Here is a 22,851-nt window from a genome sequence, read left to right as displayed (position 1 = left end):
AGTGATTTTGGTCGCCTTAAATATATAGGTCCAAACTTCGTAAATTATGAAAAACATATGCAGAGGAGTGTTTTCATAAGTTCAGAAATAACCATATGCCAGCATTCTGCAGTCTTGCGCAGGGTCCTGAAAAACTTGAAATACTGCATGTGACAGTGTTACCTAGTCAATAACTGGATTATAAAATACTGGATTATAACTCAGTAATTGGATTATAAAATAATTTGGAAGTGTTTGCAGTGCTGAGATCCATGAGACACAGATACTCCAGCCCCAACTATTCATTGCCCTCTAGCACTTCTCAGTGGGGTGGCATTTTGGGCTTCTTTGCCAGGCATGGGGCACAGTGTGGGTTTAGCTCTGTGACCTTTTCCTGGGCTGCATGATTCATTCTAACAAAATGGGAACAAGGCATTGAGTATGGGGAAACATGAGCCTAGACAGCCAGGGACCCATGGAGCTTGAAAAGTTCACATCCCTAAAATTCTCCACTGGGAAAAGAAACTCAAATAAAGGTCACCATTTCTCTGTCAGCTACTTTTTCTCAAATAAATGTCCTCAGTTGAAGTGAGGCACTTGTCAGGAGCACTATGCAAACGCTTCTAAAATACATTCCTTTTCCTGAAGCTCTTCCAGCCTAATTAGAGTGGACAGACAAAGAGGAGGAATGGAAATAACCTTAGCTTCCTGTTAGAGCAGGCTGATCCAGGACAAAGTTCCTCTTTCTTCCCCTGAACTTCCTCTGAAAGACCACAGCCCTCATGGGAGAGAATATAATATCTCAGCACAGCAGCCTCTGAATCTCAAAGTCTGCAGCAGTGCACATTGCTGACTTACGTGCTAGAGCTCTTAACGCCAGTGAAATCCTGCTGTCAGAGCCAGGCTAATGATTCTGCTCTCTAATTAGAAAACTTGCTCTCTAATTAATGAGAGGACAAATGCTGTGACAATTGAAATCATCTGGTCTGTTATGGTGGTGCTAAATATTCTTTTAGAACCCAAAACATCATAATTATCTTTAAATAGAATCCAAAACAATATACTTATCTTTAATAAATTATATTTCTGCTTCTTAAGGACAGATTTGACAAGTCCTAGATCTGTAGAAAATAAAGCTTTTCTGCTCTCATGTGTATTTTTTTTTCAACTTGTTTTTGACCATGCAATGTCCCTGCAATTTTCTGTCCAGAATATTCCTTACTGTCACCATAATCCATTTATCCCTTCTTTCTAGTTGTGGATTGTTTATATACTCCAGAAGAAAATCAAATTCAGTGTTCTCCAAGTTTATTGTTGTTAGGAGAGCCTTGATGTTACCAAGCCAGACACTATCTGCTCTGATCATATTTGGTAGTTTACTTAAAAGGTGATCTCTTAGTTGAAAATAATTGACATGGCAATTTTCAGTAATAACAAATGAAAATGGAATTTCCACAGGTGTTAACATAACGGAGGATCTTTTAGATAGAGAAGAAAATATATGAAAGTCTATCATTACTTCATTTAGTTTATCTAGCTTTTAAGTCACAATGTATGTATTCGTGGACAATAGATTGTAATGCATCCACTGCTGCAGAGTTTCTGAGCTGATTCTTAGAGTGACAGCATTTAGTTCAAATGAAGACCTACACCAGCAGTGGCTGCATGTTAAATAGTGTTCTTTTTGTGTTGATTTTGCTTGTATTTTACAAATCTAAAATTGCATTAAAGTTACAATGTGGGTTTGCTATTTGAGATGAAAGTTTGATGCCTGTATGAATTTTAAAAGCTACTTTTCGAAAGAAATGTTCCTGGGAGTCAGATAATGCATGAAGCTTCATTAGTTCGTTTTGAATTCTTGCAAAGTTTTGCAGACAAGATAGAAAATAAAAGTGAAGCAAAATGAATGACTAAAGCCTATTAAATGTATTTTATACTGCAGTGCCATTAATGTTTTTTCACTTCAGGATAAAACTGAAGACAGAGGGAATTGCATACATGATTATTGTCTTGTCTAATACTGAATATTCCTTTCTGTGGAAAGACGACTTGTGGGCTCAATTTTGCATTGTTGATATGAATAGAAATTGTGCTATTAACTTTTAGAACATTGAAAAAAACTGTATATGATACAGTACAAGTAAGAGTAGTGGAAGCAATTAGATTTTTTTTTTTGCCAGTTTTTGTCTTTCTCTCGCTTGTTTTATGTAAACAAATTATAAATCTGATTTTTTCTGTCTTTGGTTGAATCAGTTTTACAATGGAATGCAAAAACAACATGGAACAGGCAGATTAACTATTGATTTCCTTGATTTGGAGCTTTCACATACTCTTCGAGAAAATAGTACATTTATTTATGCTACTGATTTAAAAAAATGTACTGGAGGAAAGGAAGCTCTTGTGACTTGTTAAATACAGCATAGGGTAACACTGAGGTTTTAAGGTTGTTGATGGGGCTTAGGGAGGAAGCTAAAACAAAACAAAGGTTTAGTTTCAGGGAAAAATCACTCCTTTGCACATCTGCTAAAATACATTCTGCATTCTGTGGAAAACATTTCCTAATCCTTTGTGCCACTGTGGGTTGGATTATTTAATGCCTTTTTCACCTGGAGAATAGTCATGTTCCATTACAGACAAAGTCAATCTTCTTTCATAATAACGTATGGTTGTGATGAAGGATTTTCCAGATTTTGGTGAGCAAATCAGTATCTCTTAAATCACCTGTAGGACAGAAGTCTTAAGATATATTCAGTTCTTTCCCTGCATAATCTCCTGATGTATGACAAATCTTTGTCCACAGTACTGATGAAGGAAGAATGCTATGTAAGAAAACATCAATAGTTTAATTACTTTATACTATTTGTAATGTTTTTTAAATTTATGTAAGGATCTGGAGTTCTTTTTTTTTTTCAGCAATTGCTTATGTGTATGGCAAATGTGTACATATTCTTCATTGACTATAACTACCCTGTTTAATATACTCTATATTAATGACAAGGCAAAATAGCACATTCATTCTTTCCCTCTGTGTCCCAGGTATGTTAGGAGAAGAGTGATTATCTTCAGATTTGTATCTTAGCAGGGTTCTTCCCTTTATGATGAAAAGAGTAAAAGAAGAATGGAATCTAGCTAGTCTAGAATCTGCCTATACCTGTCTGCTTTCCAGGATGTTATAATCGTGTAACTACTTAATCTATTGCACATGTCCTTACCTTGCATTAAACTAAACACTTAAGTCATGTGAACTGTATTGCACCTCCAACCTTAATGTACACATTCTTTTTCCTATTTTTTTTTCAAAGAAGTAAGAAACATCCAATGATGCACTATCATTACTAATAAGTGCTTGTGAAAACAATTGTTGTTTGGTCACCTTAGCTTCTTCTTTTTTAAAATCTTCCTATGTAAATATTCTCTACAGCTGTAAGTACTGCAGACTTCGCTTACTTGTGTTTTGTAAACAATGTTCTGCCTTTTTGTGCATGTATATTTAGTCTATATTAAGCTGTGAGTCCATCTATCTCTGTTATGAAGATGGAGGATCCTGTAAGGAATGACCAGGTCTGTTTTAACATACCTGATAGGATAAGAAAAATTTAATTTGGGGAGGTTTGAGGATGTAACTGTAGTCCATTTTTTTTAAATACAAATTGCATCCCTTTACATCTATGGGATGTTAGCTTGGAATTAGAATATTTTTCTTGTTTTCTCCCCTTTTTTTGAAGTTGTATCCAGACTATTAAAATAAGCATTGTATCTTGTGTAAGTGGACTAGATACGAGTTTGTACTGGCAGTGCCAGGAGCGTTAACACTAACAGAGGAAAGTTCTGTTCCCCTGTGCATGCGGCAGCTCTCCTCCATTAGAAGCCAGTTTCTTCACCAGTCCTCAAGCAGAAACGAGCCTTTGTTGCTGAGAACGTTGCAAAGGAGCTTTTCTGGCAAGCACTCCTGAATGGGAGGCACTGACACATCTTTTGCCTTTCAGGAATTTTAATGAAGTTAACCAAATCAGAATGCTGAAGAAAGCTGCTGTATTAAAAGGCCATTTACTCTCTAGCCGATTTAGTGTGTTGAACAGAAGCAGCATGTCATGTACAGGGTAGGGCGACAGGAATGGCTCCAACAGAAAAATCAGTCTTCACCAGAGATGCATCCCAGACTGCATCAAGGAAAAAGTAGTTCACATTTTACTGAAAGCATTTATTACTTTCCTATTCATAGCTAGAAATATTTTCAACCTCATCTGACCTCTGCTTACAAAGTCTCAATGAAATTTCCTAACCTATAACCATGAGTTCTTTTTCTGAGAGCTGTTAAATATAAGTACGTGCTCTGCCCCTTGTTTTAGAGAGTATATGTCTTACAAGACTGTAATGAAGCTATGGGCATCCAAAATATTGAAAGTTGTTGATTATATCTCCTGCATGAGAATCCCAGGAATAGAGAGAATTTCAAGTGTGACTATACAGGAGGAGATGAGATTCACTATCTCTTTCCCTGTCTCTTCCCCAGAGATAATTTCTGGTGTTTTAGACATCAGTTTATTTTAACGGACTCGAACAATAAGGGGCTGATGTATGGACATAAAAAGCATAGGTGAAAAGATGGCAGACTTGAAGGTCATGAACACTGCAATTTGAAGGACTGAAAAATTGGCATACTGAATTGTGTATTTTGCTGACTAAATTGGACAGACACTGTTACAAGCATGCTAATAATAGAGAAGTTTGAACATTAAGATATATGCAGTCTAGATGTACTTTGAATAGCTTATTGAAAGCACCTCATAAAAAGTTAACCAATAGAATAATTTTGTTGTCATCAGACATGCTGAAGACTGGCTGTTGACTCTTTTATTATGTTTATTTTATTGGCACAAGCAAATTGAGGGCAACCAACACTTGCTGAGATACAGAAATATGTAGTCAGACTACTTGGGACTGCCTTTGAGGTGTGGAAGCTTCTTTTTAAAGACATTTTTTCTCAGTTTCATTGCAGTGCATGAATAAGTACACTGAGTGCTAAAATATTGTTAAGCTTTCTTGTACAAAACCAGCTGAAACTAAATTTGATAATGTTTTAAAACAATTTTACTCATACTGCCTGAGAGATTTGTTTTAAGATATGAGAGTAAAATGAATTCTGAGCTCAAAAAGAAAGTATGTAATTATGAAAGCACTGCATATGTTGGTATGAAATGCTGATGTAAGTGTAGGACATAATCATTTTAATAATAGACTACAGCAGGCCTCTCCATAATTCACACACTTTTGTTAATGGGTTATTGCAAGCTCCTTTCTTCCCATAGTTGTGACAGTATCTTGTAGAGGCAAGGCAAGTTGTATTTGGGTCAGCTGTGCAATTCTCAACAAATTCAGTCTTTTATAGAGGGATGAATAAAGTATCAAAATTGGGCCTTGCATTCAATGATGTATGCCAGTGATTTCTTGCTCTCCAAGAGTTTATTTTATTAAATCGGATTATTTCACATCAAAATCCAATAGAATGCAATCTCCCATTTGCTTATGTGGCATGAAAGTAGTTCTAGATCCACTTCAGAACATAATTTAAGATTTGGTTATTACAAATGTAAATTCCCTTTAATTCCCATAGTCTGCTCAACTAGCTGAATTCTAGAAAAAACAACCAACCTTTGCCTCCTCTTCATAGTGACCCCTGTTACAGGTCAGTATGCATGTAATAGCTGTTCAGCATAAATGCGACACAGATGTGAAACACCTGGTTTCATTGCGTTGCTGAGTGCATTAAATCCTGTAGCTGGCTTCTCTGGGCCTAACTGTGTTTTTTACATTACTATATGAAGGATGATAAGATTATTTAGTTTCCAAAGTGAATTTGTTTCTATCAGTTACCCTTATTCAGTTGGCTCCTAGAATCCCAGCGATATCCAAAAAACAAATGAAGTGTAACTGTGTAAAGCTGTTTGGCATGCGTTCATGTATCTTAGAAGGAACTGATATTGAGCACGTTGTTCAGATAATGTGTATCTCTCGTCCAATGTAAAATGAGTGTTAAGATCTGTTTGCGCCTCGCTGCCCTTGCTGTAGGGAATGAATGAGGCAAGGGGCAGGACCAGAAAATTAAGTCAAAGCATTAACAATTCTTGGTATTTGCTCTTCTCTCTTCATTTCCTTTTCTCTCAAGCTCTTTCTTCATACCATTGTCCTTTCAGTAAAACCCATTCCTTTAGCATCTTTCTGTTCTTCTCAGGTTTTGTTTGTTTGTTTCATTGACTTTGGAACACCTGCAGAGTCTCCATCCACAAAGTCCTCTCAAATGCACCCATTACCCATTAGTGTACGTGCCTGAGAAAATAATACAGTAAAAAAAAAAAAAAAAAAAAGATTGTAAAGCAGGGACTAAGATCATTGATGATTATTGAAAACATGGGCCTTGGGCTTTAGAAAGTAAGATGAGAGTAACGTTTGTATCATAGAATCATAGAATCATTAGGTTGGAAAAGACCTCCACGATCATCTCGTCCAACCATCCCCCTACCACCGCTATCACCCACTAAACCATGTCCCTCAGCACCATGTCCAACCTTTCCTTGAGCATCCCCAGGGACAGTGACACCACCACCTCCCTGGGCAACCCGTTTCAATGCCTGACTGCTCTTTCTGAGAAGAAATGTCTCCTAATTTCCAACCTGAACCTCCCCTGGCACAACTTGAGTCCATTCCCTCTAGTCCTATCACTAGTCCTAGCAGAGCATGGCAGTTTTGCTTCTTGAAGAACCTGCCTAAACAGGCAGTGGAATATTGCTTTCCTTCTCGAATCATGAGTCACCAATGTATAAACAATTTTAGATAATGCACAATTAAAACATTCATGCAGAGTTTTGGAAGTGGTGGTTAATTTGGAAATGAAAAGGAAGCCTTAGAAGGAAAGCACTATCACTGTTTCTCCAGCTATTCTACTCTGACCCTTACCTCATAGCTGAAACTCAATGTTTCTAGACTGAATTCATCTGTTGTTTTACAGAGCTGTAATATGCACAACAGACGGCATTAAATGATACTTCACGATACTGAATAAAGCCTTTCAGTGCAGTTAAAGCATATAAAGAAAGCACAAGTTTCTCTTAAAAGGAGAAGCTGTCAAAACTCTTCACTGAAAGAAGCAAAGTTGATAGAAATCTTACAACAGATTTAGAAGTTGAGTATGCAGGAGGGGACTGGTCAACTTTTGAGCAAGCAGTTTATATTTGGAAGATACCCAACAGAACAGTAAGAGAAATCTTAGTAGTTTTAGAAATTCCATTCAGACAAGCTTGGAAAAGTTAGTGTAGATTTCTTCAATATATTTGAGCTTTTTCTGTGTTTCCAATACTTGTTTTTCTTGCCTTTCTTCTCACTCCAGGCAAACTAGATTTTCCTCTCTGACTGTCTTTCAGTTGCCAGCTTCAGAATAGTGTTGGATCCTCACCCTTAAATCTACCTTTCCAACAGTTCTAACATCAAGAATTCCTTCAAACCTCAGAGGGGTGACTTATCTATGGCTTTTCCATCTCTTTACACGTCATGCTGAAGAATGTACAAAGTTGTCCAAAAGTTTTTTTCTTCGTTTTTTTTTCCTCATCCTTCCTTTGCTTTCATGTCCAGACTCAGTGATTTACTATTTAATTATTTCTAAAATATATCTTCAATTCTATTTGTCTGCTAATCTAATTTTTACTTTCTAGAGGAAAAAAAAATAAAAATAAAAATAAAAATAAAAATAAAAATAATTTCACAGCAGAGAGACGTTGTTAGTTGTAAAATTACCTTGCAACTCTACTGTGGAGAGAGGAATGATGAGGAGAAAAAACAGGTAAGTCACTAATGGCATTACGTAACAGCTCAAAGAAGAGCTGAGAGAGTATATCCAGAAGTTTTTGTTTGTTTGGTTTGTTTGTTTTTTGTTTGTTTGTTTTTTCCAAAGGCTCTACAGTTTGCTAATTTAGCATAGTTTCTAAGTGTGCGGTAATTTCAAAAAATAAAAAATAAATAAATTACACAAGCAATCCAGCATCAACAAAAAATGATTGTTAAAATATTCCTTTTGTTTGCATAGATGTTATTTAAAAAAAAAACAAGGAGATGTGTAAAACTGCTGGAATTCACTGCCTTCATATTTATACCTCTGCTGGTGTTATTCCATTCTAGTTTCCTTAAATTTTCAAATATTTTACCCATTAGACTACTAACTATATAGAAAAAAAATAGTAAGGAGGATACATTCTTAAGCTGTGATAGATTGTACCACTTGTCTCTTTTTCTTTTTTTTGTCTCTCCCATGCAGGTTTTTTTTCAAGGTTTTAGTAGAAATAGAATGTAGGATGTTCTGTTGTTCTTTTAACAAGTTTATGTCATTTTAAAATAAAAGATCTTCTGTTAACCGTATTCTGTTTCAAAGTTAAGAATACCTGCTTTAATCAGATCAAAACTGTTGTAAAATGTATATATATATATCTTTGAAACCTAATACATATCTACTAGAAATCTGTGAACAATTTATTATATTTGAGAAATTTATGTGAACAGCTTTTTTGTCTACTAAACTTTTCACTGCTAAAATTTAAACAGTAATTGTATTTCAAAATAGTAGTATTTAGTAAAATTTGTCAGTAGAAAAACTCGACAAAAATAGAATATGGTATCTGTTTCACGAACTATGTTTGCCTCATAGAGCTTTCTATTGCAGAATTTTGTGCATTTTTTCTACAACCCAGAAGGATGAAAATGTAAAGGATTTACCATCATTTTATTCTCTATCTTTACAGAATATTTTGTTTTGATTCTTGAAGCTGACACTACAGTTTTGATTTTATGATTTTACTTTGAACTAAGTTTTTAGTGAGTATTGCTTACCTCAGTGTTTTTGATAGTTTTGAAATCTATCGGTTGTACAGAAAAAAAAGAACTGTTTCTTTTGGAGGAAATCTCTTAAACCAAAAAAGTATAGACCCCTAAGGGTAACATGCTGTTGTGGTTGAGTGTCTTTCTTCCTATACAAATGTTAAATTAATGTAATTTAACAGATTAGATCTTGATTTTACGCTAATGACATGATTCACAGAGGATGTATTGTACCTCTTTGAATTAATATCAATTCTGTAAAGTGGAAGTAAATTATATTTTGAATAGTTGCCAAGACACTGTTGTTAGAACACATGTTTTCAGTTCAAAAACATGTATGGAATTCATGTCAGTATTGGGTCTACAAGACAGTGAACTCAGGAATTAAACTGCTATACAGTTCCAATGAAAACCCTCATAATGCCAGTGAACTTTTGAGAAGGCAATAAATTGTCATTAATGGGGCATGGAAATTCATCAGAGATATAAATGTATTATGGTAAATGAGAAGAAAGTTAATCTATAGAGGTTAGATATAAAGACATTGCTTTTATATCTGTCATTGAATTTCATATAATAGTAAACTGACATTAAATTATGGAAGTGTAGTAATTGAAGGGCAGTTTACACATGAATCATTGATTCACTGCATGACTCAGAGTTTATAACAGGATAAACTATTTTTACCTTCACTCACCCACTTAAATCCAACCCGTCTAAAGTGACTCAGTCTTGACCATCTGACAGCTGTTGAGCCTTTGGCGGTACGGTAAATTGATGGGGAAAGTGCTGTCACTGGACAGGCATTTGCAGTAGAAAACCCACTGCTGTAGATTTGTGGTCATGGTGGGGAAGTTAAGGATTACACGAACGTGTAATATGAGAAGAACATGCCATTTATTTAGTCACTGTTCACGGAAAGATGATCAATCTGCCCATCAATAAAGAATGCGGAGCTGTAGTTGGGTGCGCATGAAATCTGTAAATTGGATATACATACAGGTGTTGCCTATACTACAAGAAGTATTCAGACTGCAGATGATCCTGTTTACAGTGGAATTTCAAATTATGTTAGTTATTATCAATAAGCACTTATTTTTCTAGCGTGGGCAAGATCTGAATGTGCTGAGTGGTTGAGATGTATATTCTGAGGTCTGATGTGGGTCTAACATGCCTCTCAGGAGCAGAGTAAAAACCTAGTAGGTTGTTGTTAGAGTGGTTTTGCTTGATATAAAAGAGATTTATGGCTCTATTGTCTATTTTACAGATAACCATTCAGAGGGACAGTGGTTTGGATGTCAGTTCCCCCAAGCATGGAAAAGTGGATCCAAACAACATGCCTCATGTTGGTGGAAATACTTGGGCTGGTGGAACAGGTTTTCATTCATTATTTTTTATGCCTCATGGAAGGATGTCTAAGAGAGAGGCTGTACTAGTCAAAAATGGATGTATACGAGTCTACTCTCTGCTTAGAGATATTTTACTTAATGCAGAAAAGAAAATATTTCCTTATTGAATGCCTATTCTTAATTTATTTATTTTTTATCTCTGCTATCCTAGGTGGGAGAGACACTGCTGGGTTAGGTGGCAAGGGTGGGCCATATCGACTGGATGCTGGCCATAAGGTTTACCAAATATCGCAAGCTGAAAAGGATGCTGTTCCTGAAGAGGTTAAGAGAGCTGCTCGAGAGATGGGTGAAAAGGCCTTTAAACAGAGGTGAAAGTCTTTATTTTCCCTTGCATTTTCCAAAAGAACTAGATAAACATGACTGAAAGGAATTTTCTTTATTAACTACATTTAGCAACTACCTTATCCCGATCATTATAATTTAACAGAGCTTACCAGCATGTGTTTAACTGTTCTGGACAGGATGTATGCAATGTTTTATTGAATCAAGCCACATTGTTGAAATGACAGTGCAGTTTGGTAGAGTAAAACATAGCTAGGTGGATAAGGAGACTGATGTGAGTATTTTATCTTTTTTAAAAAGGGATCTATTACATGAAAATTGTTTGAATTATGGTGAACTCAGGTTGCATGTTGTGAGGAATTGGTCACCTAACAAATATCTTTTGAAATGGTCTATTATGAGCAAATTGCTTCTTTTTGAAATAATTGTAGCCTATTGGTTAGATGATCTGAACTCTTAGATCTCAACAGACACTTTTATGAGAACTGTTGATCTTCCCTGCATTAGTGTAACACAGGGTTACTAACCAAGTATTTCTCATACCATGCACAGAGATTCAGATTTCTTCCACTGTCTGAAATTTCAGGTCAACTCTGGTACTTGGCATAAAAAAAACTAAGGGTATTGATAGTCACACCAAATAAGTTTTACGTTTCAGCCCAGGACATAACTGCAATGTGAATAGCTGTGTGAAAGAAGAGAGTACAAGACAGATTAAAAAGATCAGAGCAAATAAATTTAGAATCAGCTTTATCAGCTCACATTTTGCTGCCATTAACAAAGTGATTCCCAGTAGGGGGACAAATTTGGGTACTATAAGGAGTAGGTGAGATTACATCAGTTGAAGCAAATGGCATAAATAAAAAGGCTTTCAAGCATAGAGCACATGCTGTAAATAAATCAGTGTATTTAAAACCAGCAATTTTTCTACTGCATTCAGGTCAAGGTTCTTTTTTAATCTTGTTTTTATTACTAAATTTCCCGGAGCATTTAACATATTCATTAGAACATTAGTTATTAATAAAGACAGGGAAAATGTACAGGTTATACCAGAGTTTCACAGAAAGAGGTTCTGTAAAGGAAAATGCCTTTTAATAGCTATGTAATTTACACAAGCAACATCCAGAAATTTAAACTAAAAGTAGTTACTTCAGGCTTTACTTTCAGGGTGGAGGCAGGGCTCTCTTTTTTTCCTGGCGTTTTAGGAGGGCAGGATGGAAGACTACATTTAATCCTCTTTCTACAAAATTGCCTATCAGTTGTCCCATAATAAAACCACTTGATATGTAAGGTCTTGGATACTGTACATCTGTTTATACATATGTCATGCTTTAGTGGGTTTCTAGCTGCCTGTATGATGCTTTGGAAAGCCCATGACAGGGGAAATTTGTAGATACTGATGCATGTTATGGCAGCACTGCAGCAGTGTTCTGTAAAATCTGAGTATCGGCACATGAGATAACAGTTCATGTCCTGCTAAAAGCAGTAAACTGGCATGTAACAGCAATAAATGTAGCCTATTCTGAAGATACATTTGACTTGGATTCTTATTCTGTACTTTTTGGGTCATTTTGGAAACTAACAGATAAAAGTTAGGAAAAGGGAGGTTGGAGTCCTAGGGCTAAAGGAAAAAAATAAGGGATACTGCAAATTTCCCTGTTTTGCTTATATATGATTATCTGGTAGGGATAATTTTATTACAAAGGCTTTTGATTGCTTTACTGGCTAGCAGAAAACATTTGAAATTGCCCTATTTTAGTAGAATAGAGTTACCAACTACTCTTGAATAGATGCGGTATTTTTCTGAACTGGCTTTCATTGTGGATCATTATGGATTCTACCAAAGTAAAACTGCATGTGAGGTTTTTTGTTTGTTTGATACTTAAAGAAACATTTTCTTCGTTGATGTGAAGGTCCCAAGCTCGGTTGGCAGCAGCTGCGAAGTAAATTAAAGTGTACAGCACTGAACGTTGTGTTTTCCAGCCTCTAATGAATAATAATAGCTGGCTATAATGACTACGTCAGTACATAATTCAAAATAGAAAAATAGAGTAATACTAAACACAACAAGAATTTGATGCTTGATTTTAATGTTATTAAAGGTCTAGTCCTTTAATAGTCCGGGTCCTGCACCTGGGACGGGGCAACCCTGGCTATACGTACAGACTGGGTGACTGAGAGCAGCCCCACAAAGAGGGATCTGGGGGTTGTGGTTGACAGCAAGTTGAATATGAGCCAGCAGTGTGCCCTGGCAGCCAGGAGGGCCAACCGTATCCTGGGATGCATCAAGCACGGCATTGCTAGCCGGTCGAGGGAAGTGATTGTCCCGCTCTACTCTGCGCTGGTGCGGCCTCACCTCGAGTACTGTGTGCAGTTCTGGGCACCACAGTACAAAAAGGACATTAAACTGTTGGAGAGTGTCCAGAGGAGGGCGACGAAGATGGTGAAGGGCCTAGAGGGGAAGACATATGAGGAGCGGCTGAGGTCACTTGGCCTGTTCAGCCTGGAGAAGAGGAGGCTGAGGGGAGACCTCATCGCAGTCTACAACTTCCTCGCGAGGGGGAGTGGAGAGGCAGGTGACCTATTCTCCGTTATCACCAGTGACAGGACCCGCAGGAACGGTGTTAAGCTGAGGCAGGGGGAGTTTAGGCTGGACATCAGGAAGAGGTTCTTCACCGAAAGGGTGGTTGCACACTGGAACAGGCTCCCCAGTGAAGTAGTCACTGCACCAAGCCTGTCTGAATTTAAGAAGAGATTGGACTGTGCACTTAGTCACATGGTCTAAACTTTTGGGCAGACCTGTGCGGTGCCAGGAGTTGGACTTGATGGTCCTTATGGGTCCCTTCCAACTCGGGATATTCTATGATAGTCTAGACAGCAGTTTGGATCTAGACCTGTGGTGTTTTCATTCTCATGTAGAGTATATATTTCAGGCAAGTAACTTGTCATGGTATGAAAAAAAATGGAATTTGAAATATGACTAGCCTATACGTACTATAGTAATCATTTACAGTTCATTTAAAAATCAGTATTTTCAAAGCAGTGTGAGTAAGATTATGCTGTTATGAAGTGCTTGTGTTTGAAATAAGCTGTGCATGGATAGACCAATGTTTTAGCTCAGGACTGAATGCAGACACATGGTGGATGGTAGCATGGGCAGATACAAGATTGCTGCCACACTACATGATGCTGGATCACCAAAATTATCAAATGGTGCACACATCCAGCATATCAATCTGTCTGCTAGCTCATACTTCACTGTTAAACCTCTATAATTACATTCCGATTGTGAGTTTCATCAGTTTAAGGATATCTGCTCAGATACAATGTTGAGAACAAAAGAACTTTAAGTGGAGATGTCTTAATTTACAGAAGAAGCATGTCTCTGTTTTTATAGTGCAGATGTTGCTTTCTCTGTTAGATGTCTGGACAGAATAGAGTTCAGTGACATGACTCATTTTTTGTGGGGGAGCACATTTTTATTCACGTTCATTTAAAGCTTCTTTGTTTCAAGATTTCGTCATTTTATGAAGTACAAACATAGGTATTTGAAACACAGTGACTAGTCATAAATCTTAAACAACAGATTTGAGAGCATGTCTTTACTTAACCTTTACGTTAAAATGTGGATTGTGATATGTTTAAAATACTCCAACAGTGAAGTAATGAATAGGCACTCATGATCCTTGTATGTACATACAGCAACACCTGAGCCACTAAAACCTTTAGAATTTGATCACAGTTTTCAGAACATCTGATTTATGTCCCAAACATGAAAGCAGATTAGGAGAGAGCCAAAGGATTAGTAACTTTAATGTTTTAATGTGAGGCAATCCCTGTAGACATTGGCGATCACCTGACTTTTCAAAAATTCACAAGAGTGTCTGCCACTTTTTTGATTTGTGTCATGTCTGTTCATTACAGTCTGAATTTGCCTGTTATCAAGTAAGCAAGCCTGTTATAATTTATATACGTAATGACTTATATGCATAAAAGGATGATGTACTTATTTCCTAAACTGTTCTAAGCTACCTGTTCTTTGCTTTAGATTGAAAGAGATTCAGATGAGCGAGTATGACGCATCTACTTATGAAAGATTCTCTGGAGCAGTACGACGTCAAGTTCAGTCACTCCGCATCATCTTAGACAATCTGCAGGTAATCTTAGATTCACTGGTAAAGGAACATGGTCAGCTCATTACATTTTGCCCAAAATACTGTCCTGCTAATATTCAGTTACCATCTGGTGATGATACGTTTGAAGGTTAAATGTACAGGTTATAATCAATGTACAGGAAAAACACAATCTCATACTACTATTTCAAAGGCAGCTTTTAAGTGGATCTCAGTGCTCATCTTTACAAGTTACAGTATTCCCGTACCACAGCTCACAGAGATTCAGTATTAAAATTTTGTGAAAGAAAAGATGATATGTTATTAAAAGAGTATGTGACACTGTGTAGAGCACAGTCTTTGTCTTTACTTCCTGTCCAAAAGACTTAAAAATGCAAATACTATAGGTGTTAAAAGAGCAAAACATTTACATCATAGCTCGGCTGCATATGCAGCTGAAACAAAATTTTCTTGGGTTTATTTTTAAATCTTACTAATAAAAATAGGTATAGCCTCAGTCTCCAAAAGTGGAAGCTAACCAGAATCACTAGTTTGCTTTTCTTCTAGTAACTGGTTCTGTGGCTGCTCCAGGGTTTATTAATGCTAGTGTTCACCTACAGTGTAAGTAAAACAAAAAGTACGTTGTTTCAAGGAACTGCTAGTCTTCAGTGAAAATGAAAAGAAAATAAATTTACTCCTTATAAGACATCTCTCTGATAAAAATAATTCTGTTGAAGGCTCAGAGATCTCCTCATTCAATGATCATTTAGGATGGTCTTGTAATACACTTTGATTCATACATGCACTTACTATGTGTTTCAGTTCAGGATTTAGGCTTTCGGTTTGCAAAGAGAGGATTCATTGAAAAAGTTTTATTTTTATCCAGATGGTTGTTTTTAACATGTTTCTAGCAGATATGCAGTTGGAAGCACACTCTAGGACAAGAAGAGAATAAGTGAATCTTCAGTTTAAAGTATTTTTTTAATCAGCCCTATATATTCCTTGGAGCCAAAATTGTTATATTCAAGGGTCACATTAATCATAGTCAAAATATAATGTATTTTTATATAAGTAGACATATCCTGTTCCTTTGTTAAAAAGGTCATCTTAATACCAAAGCAAAGACTTATAAGCCTCAGAATTTTATGAGACTTCACCAACTTCCTGGGAAAATCCATAGCAGCTAACCACAGAGATAATAAATGTACAATATGATGAAAAAAAGCAAACTCAATGAATTTGGAAAAGTCAGCTCTTAGAATAAAAGCAATATTGAAAGCAAATTTTTCACTTTAAGAATTTCTATACATGTTTTGGTAGTTATTTTATTAGAATATGCACTAGGTCGGTAATCAAGGTAAATGATAACAGGAGTTAGTTGAAAAATGCTTGCTGTTAATTGGGTAGCTAAATCCAAGCATGTTTTATTTTATGTTATTGAGAAAGAATATTTTTTATTCAAATTCTACAGTATGGTGAATCAAAGCCACTGAGAGATATGCCACTGTCTCCCATTTATTCTTGGTAATCTTACATACACTATGTGTTCTCAGTTAAAACTGTTCTCTTTCTCTGGTATCAGTCAGACATTCCTCATTTCTCAAAGAAAACTCAGTGGTACAGTACTGAGCTACTTGATACCTCTGATGTCGGTATAGTTTTAAATTTTTGAAAATCCCAAATTACCTTTTCAGTAGAGAGCATTTCTGGCTTTTTTAAAATGTGTTTGCCTTGTTTAAAACGTACTGTGTTCACATAATGAAAATACATTGTCCATGTTTAAAATCCATTTCACCTGGATTTTCTTTTCAACATATGTCTTTTTATTGATAGGTTTTGTGGTTTTGTTTTAAAAATTATGTTTCTTTGATTAACTTTTACATCCCAAGAATCAGGAGGCTGGGATTCTAGTCCGGTTGCTGATGCCTCAAAAATCAGTAACGGCAGCAAGATATATTTGAAATAGGCTGATCCTTGAAAGCAATGCATAAATACAGTCTGAGAACATAATTTCATCGTTAATTTTACTTGACATAACTCAATGATCTCTGTCAACTATTTGAACAAAATTAACAAAGCATTACAAGTTGTCGTTGATCTTGTGTAGAAATAGCAAACCAGAACTCCAGGAAATTGAGTCAGTGATGAGCTTTCTTCTCTCTCCTAATGCTGACCATCCTCAGTGAAGCTTGTACGTGTGAACTAGATTCAAAAACTTTCAGTTACTCAGTGACTCAGAAAGGCCTTCTCAGATTTTATAGAATCATACTATCATAAAGGTTGGAAAAGACCTTCAAGATCATCTGATCCAACCATCACCCTACTACCAGTGTCACCCACTAAACCATGTCCCTAAGCACCACGTCCAACCTTTCCTTGAACACCCCCAGGGATGGCGACTCCACCACCTCCCTGGGCAACCCGTCCCAATGCCTGACTGCTCTTTCAGAGAAGAAATGTCTCCTCATTTCTAACCTAAACCTCCTCCAGCATAACTTGAGGCCATTCCCTCTAGTCCTATCACTGGTTACCTGTGAGAAGAGGCCGACCCCCAGCTCCCCACACCTTCCTTTCAGGTAGCTGTAGAGAGCAATGAGGTCTCCCCTGAGCCTGCTCTTCTCCAGAGTAAACAACCCCAGTTCCCTCAGCCACTCCTCATAGGACTTGTGCTCCAGGCCCTTCACCAGCTTCGTAGCCCTAAGATGACTTGCCCTCTGGAAATACTCTTTTTGATTACAGAGGGAGTCTGGGGCAACTGCCCCTGTAGCTTCTGAGCATCCTTTAGGCACCTACATTTAAACTGGATGAAACTGGGCCTGAGTCACTGAGCCTAGTGGGGCTCTGTCTGATTTAGACTGTGTGGGAATTGTCAGGTCAGAGCGGCAAGAGTGAAATAGTGGCAGTCCGGTAATAAACATAGCTCAGAGAGCTGAGACGGGGAGAAATCCTGTGCTATGTCAGTAGTAGGTTTCTGGTTTCAAAAACTACATTTTTCTGGGAACGTATGCATAAAGTTTTCCCAGAAACAAATGGAGACTACAACTGGGAATATTTCATACAAACCTATACCATTAAATGTTTAAATACAGTCATTTCATATGCACTTTTTCTGAGCTCTTTACAGACATCATGGTTATATTTTGTAATATTTCTACGTAAGTATGCCTTTGGTGTTTTTCAGTGAGAAGAATTACTGCAGTGGTGTATTATCATCAGGTGTCGTGTTGTCATGCTGATAAGATAGGGTATCTAGCACAATTTTTCTAATTTTAAAAGCAACACAAGAAATATATATACCATTTTTTCATCAATTTGGTGTTAGTATATCACAGTAGTAATAGACTGTATGACCCTTCTAGGAAAATACCAAAGTGATGTATATATATAATAGTTCTGGTTTTTCTCCTAAAAACATAAATATCCATATCACTTTTAAACTTAAGAAATTTATATATTGAAATTGTTCTGAAACTTACCTTATATATATATATGTGCATTATATCACACAAGTGCTTAAGGTGAGATTTCCTTAGCTTTTATAAAAGGAAAGAAATTCTTGGAAATTCTGCACTGAGTAGGCAGATGTTGAGTAGTCTAAAAATTTTAGCATTATTTTGCAAAGACATTAAGTCAGATTTTGTCAGTATTATATCCTATTTTAAAAGAGGAATGTAAACTCTGTGTTACTCTAATAAAATTTCAACTCCAGTACTGTTTTTTGTTGTTGTTGTTGTTGCATAGGCAGAACATAGCATAAGCTTTATAAACTGGTAAATGGTCGGAAGGATTTTTAATTATGTTCATAATTAAAAACAATTTTCTTCCCACACTGCTGTTCATTGAACATCAAATAGTCCCAAAGCTAAAACTTTGTCAGTGCAAGCAGAAGTGAAACTAGCTGAGAATTTGCTCAGTGAAGCTGAAATTTTTTATAATCTTCTGTTGTTTTTCCCTCCCGTTTAATGAAAGGAAGCAAATGACAAACATTTGACAAAACAGCAGCCCTCAGGAAGTGTTAAGGCTCTATGTGTCCCAGTACACTGGTGGCTAAGATGACTAGGAGCAAACTCATCTCATCTTCATCATCCTGGAAGTGCCATGATTCACTTTAGACAGGCTCTGTTCACTGAACAGCATGTTGTCTCCAGGAGCACTTTGTAATGGTTAGTTGGAGCGTTGCAATTAGCCATGGGTTATCCTACTGTGTTTTTCACAGTGGGAAAACACTTACGGTGTGACACTTTGGTGGAGCAGATAGAGGTCACCTGGAATTTACAGGTGTCTTCTTGCAATGTTACACAAGTCTGAGGGCAGCAAAGGAATCAATGAGACTTTCAAACTCCGTCCCAAGAGTAATTAATGATAGCAGAAGCTACCAGTTTGGGGTACAAACAAGTTCCTGGATGCCCTGTCCCAAAAATGGGTTAAAGCTAGGCCAGCCATAACACCACTGAAATGTATCACAGAGCACAACTGACTGAATTCAGAACCCCTAAGAAATCCTTTCCACTTTCCCCTCCTGTGATTTTCTAAGATGCTGAGGTTTCCATATATTGGCATTGTTATTTCTTCCCGTCAGGAAGCATCTGTAAAGCTTCTGACACAACCTAACTAAAAAAACTGTGCTTGACTCAGCTCTGTTAATTCTATACTGTAAAATGAACTAACCAAAACATTTTCCCTGTGGCTTTGTATTCTTTCTGCACACTGATTTTCATAGATAACTAGTCCATTAGTCTTGAATATGCAGTAGGCAGTAGTCCAGAATGCCTTTTTCCATATGCTCTAAAAAGAAAAACCTCATAAATTTTGACCAAAGTGATTTCAAAGATTCTCTGAGCCTTAGGAAGCCGCCATCTGACCACTCAGACTGTACAAAGTTACAAAGATTCATCCTCTCAAATCCCAGGCCTACATGGGATTTGTAATATAACACTTCCTGCTTGTCAAAGAGCGAGTGATTTTCATTCCAGAGATCCAATGTCTACGGCAGTTTGTGTCCTGCTGGATATTTGATTTACCTCCAGCTGCTGACCAGCAATTTTGTTGAGTGCAAATGTATTATACGTATAAAAATTTAAAATCGTCTTTCCTAGGTGGGCTTACTGCTGGGATGAGCAACTTCAAACTGAAAATGAAATAAAGCATAAAACACATATATGCATACTTTTCCATTTTTTTGATGGATCTTATGGCATGTGAACGTGATAAAGCTACCCTTTTAAAACATTCTTAAAATATTTTTTGTAATCTTAAGCACATGAATCTTCAGTGTTCAGTGCTTGCTTCTATATACAGGTGTTCCATGAATATTTTAGTTGCTGGATTGTAGTGCATGTTCATCAGGCCAGGCTGTAGATAACCATTGCTCTTTTCAAAAAATTGAAAGAAGCATTTAGTGAAGTGTCTCTTGAGTATCACAATTTTCAATGTTTTTATTTTGAAATAGAAAATAGCATATTATGAATGTTGTTTTAAAAGACGCCATTACCTGAGGTTAATACTGCTTAGTTTCACATTTGTCACCCTTTTTTTTTTTTCCTTCTTGTGCTACTTGGATGGAGAATCCATAATATGTGGTCAGTTATGTTTGTCCTTCTGGTTGTATGTATTTCTGCACAGATTTTTTTACACAGATTTCCAGCACATTTGCAAGAAAAAAATGTTAACGTTTTCACAGTCCACAGTTAAACTGCCATATATCAAAATACTTACAGATGGCAAAATTACAGAGGGAATGTGTCCTTTGTCAGTATTATTTTTTCTTTTAGATAAAGAAAGTATGAGAGCTATGAAAATGTGTTCATTGACTTTTGCCAAAAATATTACATAATTACAAAGGAAGTTCATTTGTATGTCATATTCAGCAGGAATTAAATTGCCTGAAATACATTCGCATCACTAAGTGAATTAAGGTGTGTTTTTTTTCTGTCGTAGGCCAAGGGTAAGGAAAGACAATGGCTGAGACACCAAGCTGTTGGAGAGTTAGATGATGCCAAAATCATTGATGGGCTGACAGGAGAAAAAGCCATTTATAAACGACGGGGAGAGCTCGAGCCACAAGTAAGTATCCAACAAGTAGCAGGGGAACGTAGGGAAAGATCTGAACAGGTTTGATGGTTTCTTAGGAGCTGTACAATATATGTGTATGGAGTTTGAGTGAGGTATAGAGATTAGAACCTTAGAAGAACCATCTCTGGCACAGGAATTCACTGAGACAGTGGTGACCACAAGATGGAAGATGTGCTTCACCTTTTCTTATAGTTTTCCACACATTTGCTGTTGGCCACTGTCAGAGAGAGAATGCTAATCGAGACGGCCCTTTGTTTCCAATGCAACTCTTTTTATGCTCTTACTTTATATTTTAATGAGCTGAAGGCAATTATCAGAAAACTGTTTATTTATCTAAAAAAAGAAAAGGAAAAGATCTTCTCACTGATGTAATTAAATTTAATTTTTATTAATATAGACCCTGATACCCTAGGAAGTTTTTAAAAAGCCAAACACTTTACAAATCTGTTCTTACTCCGTGATACACAAAGCATTTTGGCTTTCACAGGTATTTGGATTTACAAGAATAAAAACAGTAATGAGAAAAAAGTGTGAACCAAAGCCATTAAGATATGATAAAGTTGTCTGTATTGTGGCTCATTTCAGCCTTTCCTTACAAGACAAGGTTGGGCCTTACAGGAGACTGTAACAGTGAAACCAGTTGAAGCAGACCAACAAAACGTGGCCAGAACTAGTGTGGCTAATCAATAATATATAACAGTAGTACTTCATGATAGATGCCATTTTTTTTGGTAATTTTTTTTGCATTAAGATTCTTTTTTTTAATTAGGTAAGTACGACATCTTTTTGTGCATCAGCTGATGCACAAATGATGATTCATCATCACCACATTTGATGAATTTCTGTTATTTTTATTTCTGCTATTTGGTCCTGATGTCTCTTACTTTGACCAGTTCATAGAAGTTGGGCTTGCCTGTGTGAAAGATCAATAAGGGAAAAATGATTTGATCTTCATTTGTAATCTTTTTCAAAATGCTTTTATACAATATATATATTTTAAAACTTTGTTAAAAATAGTTCAGTTATAACAGGAAAAAAAAGGGATGTTTAAATTTTGCATTAAAAAAAAAAGGATTTAATGTAGGATTTAATGGGTCCTGTTGTTCCTCCTGCTTTTGGTAGAACAGGGATGCCACAGTTGATTGAGGGAACAATTAAAAGTGTGAAGCACACAAATGCTGGCAACTCTTTACAGGTAATAGAAACATTTTAGGTATTTGTTTTTAATGTGACTGTTCTTTGTTGTTGTTTTTGTTTTGTTTTGTTTTGTTTTTTGCCAGATCGTATTTAAGAGCCTTCTACTTGAGTGCAGACTCATCTTACTGCACACTGTATAAAGCAGCGCCTTTGAATGTACTGTGCCAGTAATTGTTAAAACAGATGGGGACTGTTTTCAGGAAAAAATAATGGTTTCAGGATCAGAATGAAGAAAAAAAACTAGTAGTTAATCAGAACAAGATTTCAAACATTTTTAGAACGTTATTAACCTCAGCAGACAAGATTTTACAGTCTTATAAGGGTCCCTGTTAGTACTGTAAGCCAAGGAAAAACATTTCCCTTATGAGCCTTGGCAGACAGAGCAAACTTGAGAGTCTTCTTACTGAAATAAAACATAAAGAATAAAAAATGAGGCAGAAAAAAGTATTTTCCTGACAAGCATGTATGGAATTCTTCAGGTTTTTTTCTTTCCAGTCTTTGAAGGTGAGGGGAAAGAATAAATTGAGGTACCTGTTCAGTAATTGTTTTGAAACAGAAAAAAAGGTTAAAATGGTTTTGTTCTTTTTTTTTTATATATATATAGTCAGTGTTTGCTGGATAAAGGTTTTGTGCTCTGCACAGTCCAGTGGGTTCTCTTTCTAAACTGTTTTATCCTTTGTATGGTGTTTAGTTTTCTCATTTATACTGTAGAAAACTTTTTTTTGTGCTGTGTTCCCTTGTCAGCCTGGAAGCCCCCAGCAGAAACCTAAACGCTTGCGCTTGGTGGTGGATGTCTCTGGTAGCATGTACCGCTTTAATGGGGTAGATGGACGGCTGGAACGCTCCATGGAGGCTGTCTGCATGGTCATGGAAGCTTTTGAGAATTATGAGCACAAATTTAAGGTAATTACAGCTGGGCTAAGAGGTCTGTGGTTATA

The 22,851-nt window shown here is 36.5% G+C and overlaps 1 protein-coding gene across 2 annotated transcripts in view; it reads left to right on the top strand.

The window, feature by feature from the left end:
• VWA8 (von Willebrand factor A domain containing 8) overlaps positions 1-22,851 on the top strand; it is a 188,723-nt gene that overhangs the window by 153,103 nt on the left and 12,769 nt on the right. For both annotated transcript variants that reach the window (XM_035553444.2, XM_035553445.2), the window contains exons 38-42: positions 10,109-10,217; positions 10,402-10,558; positions 14,581-14,689; positions 20,582-20,707; positions 22,658-22,816. In XM_035553444.2, coding sequence (XP_035409337.1) covers positions 10,109-10,217; positions 10,402-10,558; positions 14,581-14,689; positions 20,582-20,707; positions 22,658-22,816 — 660 coding nt within the window. The remainder of the gene's footprint in view (positions 1-10,108; positions 10,218-10,401; positions 10,559-14,580; positions 14,690-20,581; positions 20,708-22,657; positions 22,817-22,851) is intronic.

This window comes from Cygnus atratus, chromosome 1, assembly GCF_013377495.2.
Source record: "Cygnus atratus isolate AKBS03 ecotype Queensland, Australia chromosome 1, CAtr_DNAZoo_HiC_assembly, whole genome shotgun sequence".
In the NCBI taxonomy this organism is placed as follows: Eukaryota; Metazoa; Chordata; class Aves; order Anseriformes; family Anatidae; genus Cygnus; species Cygnus atratus.
This window is presented reverse-complemented; position numbering and strand designations above follow the sequence as displayed.